Source organism: Anolis sagrei, chromosome 13 (genome assembly GCF_037176765.1).
Source record: "Anolis sagrei isolate rAnoSag1 chromosome 13, rAnoSag1.mat, whole genome shotgun sequence".
In the NCBI taxonomy this organism is placed as follows: Eukaryota; Metazoa; Chordata; class Lepidosauria; order Squamata; family Dactyloidae; genus Anolis; species Anolis sagrei.
In genome coordinates, this window is record NC_090033.1 from 9,762,930 (window position 1) to 9,776,921 (window position 13,992).

Consider the following 13,992-nt stretch of genomic DNA (forward strand, 5'->3'; position numbering starts at 1 on the left):
GAAAGAAGAAATAGAAGGGGAAAGGGTTAAGGGGGAGGAAAAGCAGGAAGAAAAAGAAGGAAGGGAGGGATAGAAGGATGAAAGTTAAGGAAGGGAATGAAAGAAGGGAGAAAGGGGAAGAAGGAAGGAAAAGGGGGAGAGAGAAAGTTATGTTAGGGAAAGAAAGGAAGGAAGGAGGAAAGTTGAGGAAGGGAATGAAAGGAAGAAAGGGGAGAAAGAAAGTTATGGGAAAAGGAAAGGAAAGGAAGGGGGAAGGAAGGGAGAGAAGGAAAAAAGAGAGAGGGGGGAGGAGGGAAGAGAAAGAAGGGATAAATAGAAGTGGAAAAGTTAAGGGAGGGAAGGAAAGCAGAAAGAAAAGAAGGAAGGGAATGAAAGAAGGAAGGAAGGAAAGAGAGAAAGTTATGGGAGGGAAAGTAGGCAAGGAAGGAGCAAAGTTGAGGAAGGGAATGAAAGAAGGAAGGGAAGGGAGGAAGGGGGAAGGAAGGGAGAAAAGTAAAGAAGGAAGAGAGAGAGGGAGGGAAGGAAGGGGAGAGAAAGAAGGGGAAAACTTAAGGGAGGGAAGGAAAGCAGGAAGAAAAAGAAGGGAGGGAGGGAGGGAGGGAAAGAAGGAAGAATGTTAAGGAAGGGAAGGAAAGAAGGGAAGAGAGAAAGTTATGGGAGGGAAAGTAGGAAAGGAAGGAGGAAAGTTGAGGAAGGGAATGAAAGAAGGAAGAAAAGGAAGGGAGGAAGGAAGGGAGAGAAGTAAAGAAGGGAGGGAACGAAGGGGAGAGAAAAGAAGGGGAAAAGTTATGGGAGGGAAGGAAAGCAGGAAGAAAAAGAAGGAAGGGAATGAAAGAAGGAAGAAAGGGAAGGACGGAAGGAAGGGAAGAGAGAAAGTTATGGGAGGGAAAGAAGGAAAGGAAGGAGGAAAGTTGAGGAAGGGAATGAAAGAAGGAAGGAAGGGAGAGAAGGAAAGAAGGGAGGGAGGGAGGGAGGGAGGGAAGGGGAGAGAAAGAAGGGGAAAAGTTAAGGGAGGGAGGGAAAGCAAGAAGGAAAAGAAGGAAGGGAGGGAAAGAAGGGAGGGATAGAAGGATGAAAGTTAAGGAAAGGAATGAAAGAAGGAAGGGAAGGGAAGGGAGAAAGAAAGTTGTGGGAGGGAAAGAAGGAAAGGAAGGAGGAAAGTTGAGGAAGGGAATGAAAAAAGGAAGGGAAGGGAGAAAAAGTTATGGGAGAGAAAGAAGGAAAGGAAGGGGGAAAGTTAAGGGAAGGAGGGCAAGAAGGAAGGAAGGGACGGGAGAGAGGGAAAGAAGGAAGGAAGGGAGAGGAAGGAAGGAGGGAAGGAAGGGAAGGTGGTCTCCTCTTCTCCTGGTGCGCCTCCCCCTCCTCTCCTGCTCGGGTTCCAGTCCGTGTTTCGGGTCCTCCTTTCGGGGCCGGGCTTCGGGCGGCGCGGGAAGGAGGGGCGGCTGGGGGGGGGGGGCAGGAGGGCAGTCCCTTCCTTCTCTTCCTTCCCTTCCTTGCAGAGGAGCCTGCAGGGTCGGCTGGGATGGGTTCTCCCCCGGGCCGGAGGAAGAGGCGCCTGGCCTGCTGGGGCTGCCTCTGCGCCGCCTTCGCCTTCGCCTCCTGCTTCCTCCTCCAGGTAAGCCCCTCCATCTGCTGCATGCATGTAGGTAGACAGCCAGGAGGAAGCCTCACTGCCCTGGAAGGAAGGAAGGAAGGAAGGAAGGAAGGAAGGAAGGAAGGAAGGAAGGAAGGAAGGAAGGAAGGAAGGAAGGAGGGAGGGAGAGCTCTCCCTCTCTCATTGTCCTTCCTAACTCAGGAGTTGAGAGAGATGAGATGAGATGACATGATGGGAGTTGGGAGTCCAACAAGTCCTAACTTCTGCACTCTAGGCACTTTCTGTGTGTGTGGGTCTCTCCTATCTATCTCATTGTCTTTCCTGGAGAGACATGATGGGACTTGGAGTCCAACAAGTCCTAACTTCTGCACTCTAGGCACTTTCTCTCTGTGTGTGTCTTTCCTATCTATCTCGTTGTCTTTCCAAGAGAGACATAATGGGACTTGGAGTCCAGCAAGTCCTAACTTCTGCACTCTAGGCACTTTCTCTCTCTGTGTATCTTTCCTATCTATCTCATTGTCTTTCCAGGAGAGACATAATGGGACTTGGAGTCCAACAAGTCCTAACTTCTGCACTCTAGGCACTTTCTCTCTGTGTGTTTATCTTTCCTATCTATCTCATTTGTCTTTCCAGGAGAGACATAATGGGACTTGGAGTCCAACAAGTCCTAACTTCTGCACTCCAGGCACTTTCTGTGTGTGGGTCTCTCCTATCTATCTCATTGTCTTTCCAAGAGAGACATGATGGGACTTGGAGTCCAGCAAGTCCTAACTTCTGCACTCTAGGCACTTTCTCTGTGTGTCTGTCCTATCTATCTCATTGTCTTTCCAGGAGAGACATAATGGGACTTGGAGTCCAACAAGGCCTAACTTCTGCACTCTAGGCACTTTCTCTGTGTGTCTGTCCTATCTATCTCATTGTCTTTCCAAGAGAGACATAATGGGACTTGGAGTCCAACAAGTCCTAACTTCTGCACTCTAGGCACTTTCTCTGTGTGTCTGTCCTATCTATCTCATTGTCTTTCCAGGAGAGACATAATGGGACTTGGAGTCCAACAAGGCCTAACTTCTGCACTCTAGGCACTTTCTCTGTGTGTCTGTCCTATCTATCTCATTGTCTTTCCAAGAGAGACATAATGGGACTTGGAGTCCAACAAGTCCTAACTTCTGCACTCTAGGCACTTTCTCTCTGTGTGTGTCTTTCCTATCTATCTCATTGTTGTTCCTGGAGAGACATAATGGGAGTTGGAGTCCAACAAGTCCTAACTTCTGCACTCTAGGCACTTTCTCTCTGTGTATCTTTCCTATCTATCTCATTGTCTTTCCTGGAGAGACATAATGGGACTTGGAGTCCAGCAAGTCCTAACCTTTGCATCCTAGGCACTTTCTGTGTGTGTGTTTTTCCTATCTATCTCATTGTTGTTCCTGGAGAGACATAATGGGAGTTGGAGTCCAGCAAGTCCTAACTTCTGCACTCTAGGCACTTTCTCTGTGTGTGTCTTTTCTATCTATCTCATTGTCTTTCCTGGAGAGACATAATGGGACTTGGAGTCCAGCAAGTCCTAACTTCTGCACTCTAGGCACTTTCTCTCTCTGTGTATCTTTCCTATCTATCTCATTGTCTTTCCAGGAGAGACATAATGGGACTTGGAGTCCAACAAGTCCTAACTTCTGCACTCCAGGCACTTTCTGTGTGTGGGTCTCTCCTATCTATCTCATTGTCTTTCCAAGAGAGACATGATGGGACTTGGAGTCCAGCAAGTCCTAACTTCTGCACTCTAGGCACTTTCTCTGTGTGTCTGTCCTATCTATCTCATTGTCTTTCCAGGAGAGACATAATGGGACTTGGAGTCCAACAAGGCCTAACTTCTGCACTCTAGGCACTTTCTCTGTGTGTCTGTCCTATCTATCTCATTGTCTTTCCAAGAGAGACATAATGGGACTTGGAGTCCAACAAGTCCTAACTTCTGCACTCTAGGCACTTTCTCTCTGTGTGTGTCTTTCCTATCTATCTCATTGTTGTTCCTGGAGAGACATAATGGGAGTTGGAGTCCAACAAGTCCTAACTTCTGCACTCTAGGCACTTTCTCTCTGTGTATCTTTCCTATCTATCTCATTGTCTTTCCTGGAGAGACATAATGGGACTTGGAGTCCAGCAAGTCCTAACCTTTGCATCCTAGGCACTTTCTGTGTGTGTGTTTTTCCTATCTATCTCATTGTTGTTCCTGGAGAGACATAATGGGAGTTGGAGTCCAACAAGTCCTAACTTCTGCACTCTAGGCACTTTCTCTCTGTGTATCTTTCCTATCTATCTCATTGTCTTTCCTGGAGAGACATAATGGGACTTGGAGTCCAGCAAGTCCTAACCTTTGCATCCTAGGCACTTTCTGTGTGTGTGTCTTTCCTATCTATCTCATTGTCGTTCCTGGAGAGACATAATAGGACTTGGAGTCCAGCAAGTCCTAACTTCTGCACTCTAGGCACTTTCTCTCTGTGTGTGTCTTTCCTATCTATCTCATTGTCTTTCCAAGACAGACATAATGGGAGTTGGAGTCCAGCAAGTCCTAACTTCTGCACTCTAGGCACTTTCTCTCTGTGTGTGTCTTTCCTATCTATCTCATTGTCTTTCCAGGAGAGACATAATGGGAGTTGGAGTCCAGCAAGTCCTAACCTCTGCACTCCAGGCACTTTCTGTGTGTGTATCTTTCCTATCTATCTCATTGTCTTTCCAGGACAGACATAATGGGACTTGGAGTCCAGCAAGTCCTAACTTCTGCACTCTAGGCACTTTCTCTCTGTGTGTGTCTTTCCTATCTATCTCATTGTCGTTCCTGGAGAGACATAATGGGAGTTGGAGTCCAGCAAGTCCTAACTTCTGCACTCTAGGCACTTTCTCTCTCTGTGTGTCTTTCCTATCTATCTCTTTGTCTTTCCTGGAGAGACATAATGGGAGTTGGAGTCCAGCAAGTCCTAACCTTTGCATCCTAGGCACTTTCTCTCTGTGTGTGTCTTTCCTATCTATCTCATTTGTCTTTCCAGGAGAGACATAATGGGACTTGGAGTCCAGCAAGTCCTAACTTCTGCACTCTAGGCACTTTCTCTCTCTGTGTGCGTGTCTTTCCTATCCTTTTGGGGGGAGGGCTCTGTGTTGTCTTGGGGGGAATTATGGAGGTTGTAGTTCCCCTCCCCAAGAACAAAATAAGGGTGTATTCCTCAGTTTCCTTGGGACTTTCCACCCACAGAGTCTCCCTGCAACAACAATGGGGCCCTTTGTGCTTCATAGGGTGGTGGGAAGGGGTTTTTTGGAAAGGGGGGAGGACCCACCCGAAAGGCACCCACTTCTTAAAAGGGGTATTTATTTATCGTGTCATCAGCAAGCATACCATTGTATTACATTTCTAACAGAACAAAACAAACACACAGATTTAAAAAAAACAAAAAAAACATAGATTTTGCAAACTTGGTAGTTGGTTAAATGTCCTTTGACCAGTATCTGGCCCCTTGGAGTGCCTCTGGTGTTGCCGTAAGAAGGTCCTCCATTGTGCATGTGGCAGGGCTCGGGGTGCATTGCAGCAGGTGGTCAGTGGTTTGCTCTTCTCCGCACTCGCATGTCGAGGATTCCACTTTGAAACCCCATTTCTGAAGGTTGGCTCTGCATCTCGTGGTGCCAGAGCGCAGTCTGTTCAGCGCCTTCCAAGTCGCCCAGTCTTCTGTGTGCCCAAGGGGGGTCTCTCATTTGGTATCAGCCATGGATTGAGGTGCTGGGTTTGAGCCTACCACTTTTGGACTCTCGCTTGCTGAGGTGTTCCAGCGAATGTCTCTGTAGATCTAAGAAAACTGTGTCTTGATTTAAGTCGTTGACGTGCTGGCTGAGACCCAAACAGGGGATGAGCTGGAGATGTCTCTGCCTTGGTCCTTTCACTATTGGCTGCTACTTCCCGGTGGATGTCAGGTGCTGCAATACCGGCTAAGCAGTGTAATTTCTCCAGTGGTGTGGGGCGCAGACACCCTGTGATAATGCGGCATGTCTCATTAAGAGCCACATCCACTGTTTTAGTGTGGTGAGATGTGTTCCACACTGGGCATGCATACTCAGCAGCAGAGTAGCACAGCGCAAGGGCAGATGTCTTCACTGTGTCTGGTTGTGATCCCCAGGTTATGCCAGTCAGCTTTCGTATGATGTTGTTTCTAGCGCCCACTTTTTGCTTGATGTTCAGGCAGTGCTTCTTGTAGGTCAGAGCACGGTCCAGAGTGACTCCCAGGTATTTGGGTGCGCTGCAATGCTCCAGTGGGATTCCTTCCCATGTGATCTTCAGACCTCGGGATGCTTGTCTGTTCTTAAGGTGAAAGGCACATGTCTGTGTTTTAGATGGATTAGGGATCAGCTGGTTTTCCCTGTAATAGGCAGTAAGAGCACCTAGAGCTTCGGAGAGCTTCTGTTCAACCATCTCAAAGCTCCCTGTTTGAGCGGTGATGGCACGATCATCAGCATAGATGAAACTCTCTGTCCCTTCTGGCAGTGGCTGGTCATTTGTGTAGATGTTGAACATGGATGGAGCAAGCACGCTCCCCTGAGGCAGGCCGTTCTTCTGTTTCCGCCATCTGCTTCTCTGGCCCTGGAACTCAACAAAAAAGCTCCTGTTTTGTAGCAGGTTTCCTATGAGGCGGGTGAGGTGGTAGTCCTTTTTCTCAGGAGGAGGCGGTGGTTCACAGTATCCTAGGCTGCTGACAGGTCTATGAAGACAGCTCCTGTGATCTGCTGAAAGTGGGTGTAGGTAAGGGCAAAAGGGGCGGGGCTAAATCCCCAGTTCTTAATATATGCGTGTAAATCAAAGGTGCTAGTCCTCATAATTCACATTGGCCACTCAGAACATGGAGAGAAGCAATGCAATGTGGTGGTCTGAGCGTTGCGAGCCTTGCGTTCAATCCCATTTTGGGGCTGGGTGGGTCGCACGCTCTCAGTCTCAATTAAGTTGGAGCTTCGATTTAGTTTTGAGTTTTGGATGAGCTGTGACTTGCAACTGAACGGAGGATAACGTCAGTCCTTGTATGGTGTCGGTGGTGGAACTCGTATTTTAGGTTAACACCAATTACGGGAGTGTGGTTTCACTGTTGAAGCAGGAATGGGTGTTTGACGGTTCAAGTGCCGCTGGTGAGCGTCCGGCTCTCTCAATGCTCCGTCTTTCTTTCCTTTCGTTCTGCCTCCCGGCGCCACCCTTTTTCTATTTTTGAGTGGGTGCCGCAAAGGATAAATTGGGCCCTGTTGCTCCGGGAGAGGAATGCGCCCGGCTTTGGGCCCAAGAGCAGAGAATAACCACCGCTCTGTCGAAACTATTCTGAGTGGCCGGAGGGGAACGGAGGTGATGCCGCTGGCCTCATATATATATATATACCCACAGTGAGCCTCTGAGCGCGTGCAGAACACCCAGAGCTTCTGGGTGCTCCCCACAAATCTCTTCCAAATACGACCTGCCACTAGCCTCATATATACTTTCTCAGTGAGCCTCTGAGCATGTGCAGAGCATCCTCTAAGTGTGTACTGAACATCCAGAGCCTCCCATTGCTGTGCTCCCCACAAAACACTTCCAAATAGGACCTGCTACTTGCTTCATATATACACTCACAGTGGGCCTCTGAGCATGTGCAGAGCATCCAGAGTGCGTGCAGAGCATCCAGAGCCTCTCATTGCTGTGCTCCCCACAAATCGCTTTCAAATAGGATCTGCCACTTGCTTCATATATACACTCACAGTGGGCCTCTGAGCATGTGCCTAGCATCCAGAGTGCGTGCAGAGCATCCAGAGCCTCCCATTGCTATGTTCCCCACAAATCACTTCCAAATACGACCTGCCGCTGGCTTCATATATACTCTCAAAGTGAGCCTCTGAGCGAGTGCAGACCATTAGAGCGCATGCTGAACATCCAGAGCCTCCCATTGCTGTGCTCCCCACAAATCGCTTTCAAACAGGACCTGCCGCTGGCTTCATATATACTCTCACAGTGAACCTCTGAGCACATGCAGAGCATCCACTGAGTGCGTGCAGAGCATCCAGAGCCTCCCATTGCTGTGCTCCCCACAAATCGCTTCCAAATAGGACCTGCCGCTGGCCATATATATATATACTCTCACAGTGAGTCTCTGAGCGCGTGCAGAGCATCCACTGAGTGCATGCAGAGCATCCAGAGCCTCCCATTGCTATGTTCCCCACAAATCACTTCCAAATACAACCTGCAGCTTGGCCATAGATACCCTCACAGTGAGCCTCTGAGTGCGTGCAGAGCATCCATTGCTGTGCTCCTCACAAATCACTTCCAAATAGGACCTGCCGCTGGCCATATATATATATATATACTCTCACAGTGAGCCTCTGAGTGCGTGCAGAGCATCATCTGAGTGCGTGCAGAGCATCCAGAGCCTCCCATTGCTGTGCCCCCCACAAATCACTTCCAAATAGGACCTGCCTCTAGCCATATATATTCTCACAGTGAGCCTCTGAGTGCGTGCAGAGTATCCTCTGAGTGCGTGCAGAGAATCCAGAGTCTCCCATTGCTGTGCTCCCCACAAATCACTTTCAAATAGGATCTGCCGCTGGCCATATATATATACTCTCACAGTGAGCCTCTGAGCGCGTGCAGAGTATCCACTGAGTGCATGCAGAGCATCCAGAGCCTCCCATTGCTGTGCTCCCCACAAATCACTTCCAAATAGGACCTGTCGCTGGCCATATGTACTCTCACAGTGAGCCTCAGAGCGCGTGCAGAGCATCCGAGCCTCCCATTGCTGTGCTCCTCACAAATCGCTTCGAAATAGGACCTGCTGCTGGCCATATATATATATTCTCACAGTCAGCCTCTGAGTGTGTGCAGAACTCCAGAGCGCGTGCTGAACATCCAGAGCCTCCCATTGCTGTGCTCCCCACAAATTACTTCCAAATAGGACCTGCCTCTGGCTTCATATATATTCCCACAGTGAGCCTCTGAGCACGTGCAGAGCATCCACTGAGTGCATGCAGAGAATCCAGAGCCTCCCATTGCTGTGCTCCCTACACATCACTTCCAAATAGGACCTGCCACTGGCCATATATATATATACTGTCACAGTCAGCCTCTGAGTGCATGCATACCATCCAGAGTGTGTGCTGAACATCCAGAGCCTCCCATTGCTGTGCTCTCCACAAATCACTTCCAAATAGGACCTGCTGCTGGCCATATATAATACTCTCACAGTGAGCCTCTGAGCACGTGCAGAGCTTCCTCTGAGTGCATGCAGAGCATGCAGAGCCTCCTATTGCTGTGCTCCCCACAAATAGCTTCCAAATAGGACCTGCCGCTGGCCTCATATATATAGTGAACCTCTGAGCGCGTGCAGAGCCTCCAGAGCCTCCCATTGCTGTGCTCCCCACAAAACACTTCCAAATAGGACCTGCCACTGGCTTCATATATACACTCACAGTGGGCCTCTGAGCATGTGCAGAGAATCCAGAGTGCGTGCAGAGCATCCAGAACCTCCCATTGCTGTGCTCCCCACAAATCGCTTCCAAATAGGACCTGCCGCTGGCCATATTTATATATATACTCTCACAGTGCGCCTCTGAGCGTGTGCAGACCATCCAGAGTGCGTGCTGAACATCCAGAGCCTTCCATTGCTGTGCTCCCCACAAATCTCTTCCAAATACGACCTGCTACTAGCCTCATATATACTTTCTCAGTGAGCCTCTGAGTGTGTGCAGACCATCCAGAGCACGTGCTGAACATCCAGAGCTTCCCATTGCTGTGCTCCCCACAAATCACTTCCAAATAGGACCTGCCGCTGGCTTCCTATATACTCTCACAGTGAGCATCTGAGCACGTGCAGAGCATCCTCTGAGTGCGTGCAGAGCATCTAGAGCCTCTCATTGCTGTGCTCCCCACAAATCACTTTCAAATAGGACCTGCCGCTGGCCATATATATATACTCTCACAGTGAGCCTCTGAGCGCGTGCAGAGTATCCACTGAGTGCATGCAGAGCATCCAGAGCCTCCCATTGCTGTGCTCCCCACAAATCACTTCCAAATAGGACCTGCCGCTGGCTTCCTATATACTCTCACAGTGAGCGTCTGAGTGCGTGCAGAGCATCCTCTGAGTGCGTGCAGAGCATCCAGAGCCTCCCATTGCTGTGCTCCCCACAAATCGCTTCCCCACAAATCGCTCTACTTACATATAGGTAGATACATAAGTAGAGACATAAATATATAGGTAGATACATAAATATATGGGTAGATCCATAGGGAAAAACATAAACATATAGGTAGATACATAGGGAGATACATAAATATATGGGTAGATCCATAGGGAGATACATAAATATATGGGTAGATCCATAGGGAGATACATAAATATATAGGTAGATACATAGAGAGAGATACATTGAAACATAGAGAGATACATTGATAGATACATAGATAGAGAGATACATAGGGTGATACATAAATATATGGGTAGATCCATAGGGAGATACATAAATATATAGGTAGGTACATAGAGAGAGATACATTGAAACATAGAGAGATACATTGATAGATACATAGATAGAGAGATACATAGGGTGATACATAAATATATGGGTAGATCCATAGGGAAAAACATAAACATATAGGTAGATACATAGGGAGATACATAAATATATGGGTAGATCCATAGGGAGATACATAAATATATGGGTAGATACATAGAGAGATACATAAATATATAGGTAGGTACATAGAGAGAGATACATCGAAACATAGAGAGATACATTGATAGATACATAGATAGAGAGATACATAGGGTGATACATAAATATATGGGTAGATCCATAGGGAGATACATAAATATATAGGTAGGTACATAGAGAGAGATACATTGAAACATAGAGAGATACATTGATAGATACATAGATAGAGAGATACATAGGGTGATACATAAATATATAGGTAGATACATAGAGAGATACATAAATATATAGGTAGATACATAGGGAGATACATAAATATATAGGTAGATACATAGAGAGAGATACATTGAAACATAGAGAGATACATTGATAGATACATAGAGAGATACATTGATAGATACATAGATAGAGAGATACATAGGGAGATACATAAATATATAGGGAGATACATAGGCTTTAATTGCATGTATGTTATAATTCTGTTTTAATTGTGGTTTTAAACAGAGGCTGGATAGCCATCTGTCGGGAGGACTTAGATGGTGCTTTTCCTGCACGGCGGGGGGGGGGGGGGGTTGGACTAGATGTCCCTTGGGGTCCCTTCCAACAAAGACCCTCCTTTCAAGCCTTGTATAAACCCAAAGAGGAGGGCCATTGAAGGAGCCCCAAAGCCTCCCTTTGGCCTCATCCCCCCCCCCCCCTTAAACTTGGCCCCTTTAATTTTAGTTTGGGGAGGAAGCCCCTGAAGGCCTTGGCTTGCAGGAAGGCCCACCCACCCACCGCCCTTTTCTCTTGGGAAAGTCCCTTTGGAAGGCAAAGAAGCAAGGACTCGCCTTCCGCAGGGGCTTCTTGAGTTGTCAGGAACTTCCTGATAACAACAAAGAAAAAGAAACTTTTCCAAGGCCGTGGGAAATTGGGACCATTCAGCCTCAGATTGCAAATGCCTTTTGGGGAAAGAGAGTTGTGCCAATGGAAGCCCCCTTTCCTTCCTTCCTCCCTTCCTCTCTTCCTTTCCTCCTTCCTTCCTTCCCTTCTTTTCTTCCCTTCTTTCCTCCTCCCTCCCTCCTTTTCTTTCTTTCTTTCTTTCTTTCTTTTTTCTCCTTCCTTCCTTCCTTCTTTCCTTCCTTCCCTCTTTTTTCCTTCCTTCCTTCCTTCCTTCCTTCCTTCTTTCCTTCCCTCTTTTTTCATTCTATCCTTCCCTCCCTCCCTCCCTCCCTCCTTCCTTCCTTCCTTCCTTCCCTCCCTCCCTTTCTTTCCATCATCCTTCCTTCCCTGCTTTCCTCCTTCCTCCCTCCCTCCTTTTCTTCCTTCCTTCCTGCCTTCCTTTTCTCTTCCCTCTTTTCTCCTTCGTTCCTTCCTTCCTTCTCTCCTTCCCAACCTCCATACCAGCCCTTCCTTCCTTCCTTCCTTCCTTCCTTCCTTCCTTCCTTCCTTCCTTCCTTCCTTCCTTCCTCTTTCTTCCTCCCTTTCCCTTCCTTCCTTCCTTCCTTCCTTCCTTCCTTCTTCCTTTGCTGCCTTTCTTTCCATCATCCTTCCTTCCCTATGTTCCTCCTCCCTCCCTCCCTCCCTCCCTCCCTCCCTTCCTTCCTTCCTTCCTTCCTTCCTTCTCGCCTTCCCAAACTCAATACCTCCACCTTCCTTCCTTCCTTCCTTCCTTCCTTCCTTCCTTCCTTCCTCTTCCTTCCTTCCTTTCCCTCCCTCCCTCCCTCCCTCCCTCCCTCCCTCCCTCCCTTCCTTCCTTCCTTCCTTCCTTCCTTCTCTCCTTCCCAAACTCAATACCTCCACCTTCATTCCTTCCTTCCTTCCTTCCTTCCTTCCTTCCTTTCTTCCTTCCTCTTCCTTCCTTTCCCTCCCTCCCTCCCTCCCTCCCTCCCTCCCTTCCTTCCTTCCTTCCTTCCTTCCTTCCTTCCTTCCTTCCTTCCTTCCTTCTCTCCTTCCCAAACTCAATACCTCCACCTTCATTCCTTCCTTCCTTCCTCTTTCTTCCTTTCCCTCCCTCCCTCCCTCCCTCCCTCCCTCCCTTCCTTCCTTCCTTCCTTCCTTCTCTCCTTCCCAACCTCCCTCCCTCCCTCTTCTATCCTTCCTTCCTTCCTTCCTTCCTCTTCCTTCCTCCCTCCCTCCCTCTTCCTTCCCTCCTTCCTTCCTTCCTTCTCGCCACCCTCTGCTTCTTCTTCTTCTTCCCTTTTGGCCAGCAATGGCTGATCGAGGCCTTATGTCAACGAATGCCGCTGATGCTGGTCGCAGGGGATAATGACAGCCTTACTGAAAAACCCGCAGCCTCTGCAGAACGATTTGGAAAGGGATGGAAAAGGGGGAGAGGAAGAAGCCTTCCCTTCTTGGGAGAGAGCAGATCTTGGTGGACTACAGGTCCCAGCCATCCCAGTTGGGGGATTCTGGGTGCTGTAGTCCCAAAAAGACATTGCTTTGGACACAAACAACCTGACCTTTGGTTTCATCTTGTTTGGGACATTTTGCTCCTTGTCCACATCTGCGCTGGATCAGGAGCAAAACGTCCCATGTGGACGGGACGCCCTTCTCCGCAAGCAAGAGATTGGATTCCAGCAAAAGGGAGACTAAGGGACAGTCGTCCGGATTTCAGGCATGTGCCGCTTCCGGTAACTTGAGCCGGTCGGTCAGTTGGAGCGAGGGATGGACAGCCGAAGCCTTTGCCCTCCAAGGGACACTCTCCCTCCCTTCTTGGGACCCATTGCCAGGCCTAACAGGTGCCAAGGAATGGGCGTGCCTATGTGTGTAAGAGACAAATGAAGGGATGATGGGTCTTGTGATCCTCTCCCCATCAAAAGGAATGTGTTTTATGAGGGTATTATATTTGGCATTCCTTCCCGGCGGGGGGCCGTGTTTTGGGTGCTGCCAAAGGGGTGCCGCCAGCTCGGCTGGGCATATTTAGGACTCTATTTTCAGGCCGCTTCGGACATGATCTGTTTTCATCCGCGGCCCTTTTTGACTCTCCTCCTTTGGCCTGTACACATACAAATGATACATACATATATAGGTAGATATATGTATCTATCCATACTGCCCACCACCCAAGGAATGCTTTCATTCAAGGGCCATTTCCTCCTAGATTTTACATGTTTCCTCCACCACAGACACCCCAGTGTTTCTTACTCTCTCAATTGGTGTGATCCCACCCACTGCCTCTCCCTTAACCCTTTCCTACTCTTTCTTCTTTTAGGAAATGTAAGTATTGTTATTATTATTGGCAGCTTTGAGTCTCTTTTAGGAGCGGCTTGGTTTTGACAATCAATTGTTTTCCTTTAAAATATATTCTTAAAAATTCGAAGGTCATTCCCCGAGCGTAGGAGCCCGAAATGCAAAAAGCGAGATAGAAAATGGTGTTAGAATTTAGCTAGGAAAAATATGGCATCAAAATGGAGTCGGTAGTGTTAGAATTTAGCTAGGAAAAATATGGCATCAAAATGGAGTCGATCGTCACTTTGCGGATACGGGGGGCCCAAGGGGTTTCCGTATCCGCGGTTTGAAGGAACGCAGATTTGGCCTCTCTGGGACGCCTGGAAGGCATCCCAGGCGAGCCAGCGGCTCCCCGCGGCTTGGAAAAAGGTAAATTCGTGCATTTAAGTCCAGTGAGTCAGGAAGGGGCACAAAGTATCACTATGAAGAGGTGAAGTTTACAATTTAATTAGTCTTTATTTTGGGTTATGTTACATTGTTTGGGCTGAGGAAAGAAG

At 48.2% G+C, this 13,992-nt stretch overlaps 1 protein-coding gene across 5 annotated transcripts in view; it reads left to right on the plus strand.

Annotated features, from left to right (window-relative positions):
* Window positions 1-1,469: 1,469 nt before the first annotated feature.
* Window positions 1,470-13,992, plus strand: part of HSPG2 (heparan sulfate proteoglycan 2) — a 173,231-nt gene continuing 160,708 nt past the window's right edge. For all 5 annotated transcript variants that reach the window (XM_067472750.1, XM_067472751.1, XM_067472749.1 and 2 more), the window contains exon 1: window positions 1,470-1,615. In XM_067472750.1, the coding sequence (XP_067328851.1) occupies window positions 1,523-1,615 (93 nt within the window). In that variant the 5' untranslated portion in view covers window positions 1,470-1,522. The remainder of the gene's footprint in view (window positions 1,616-13,992) is intronic.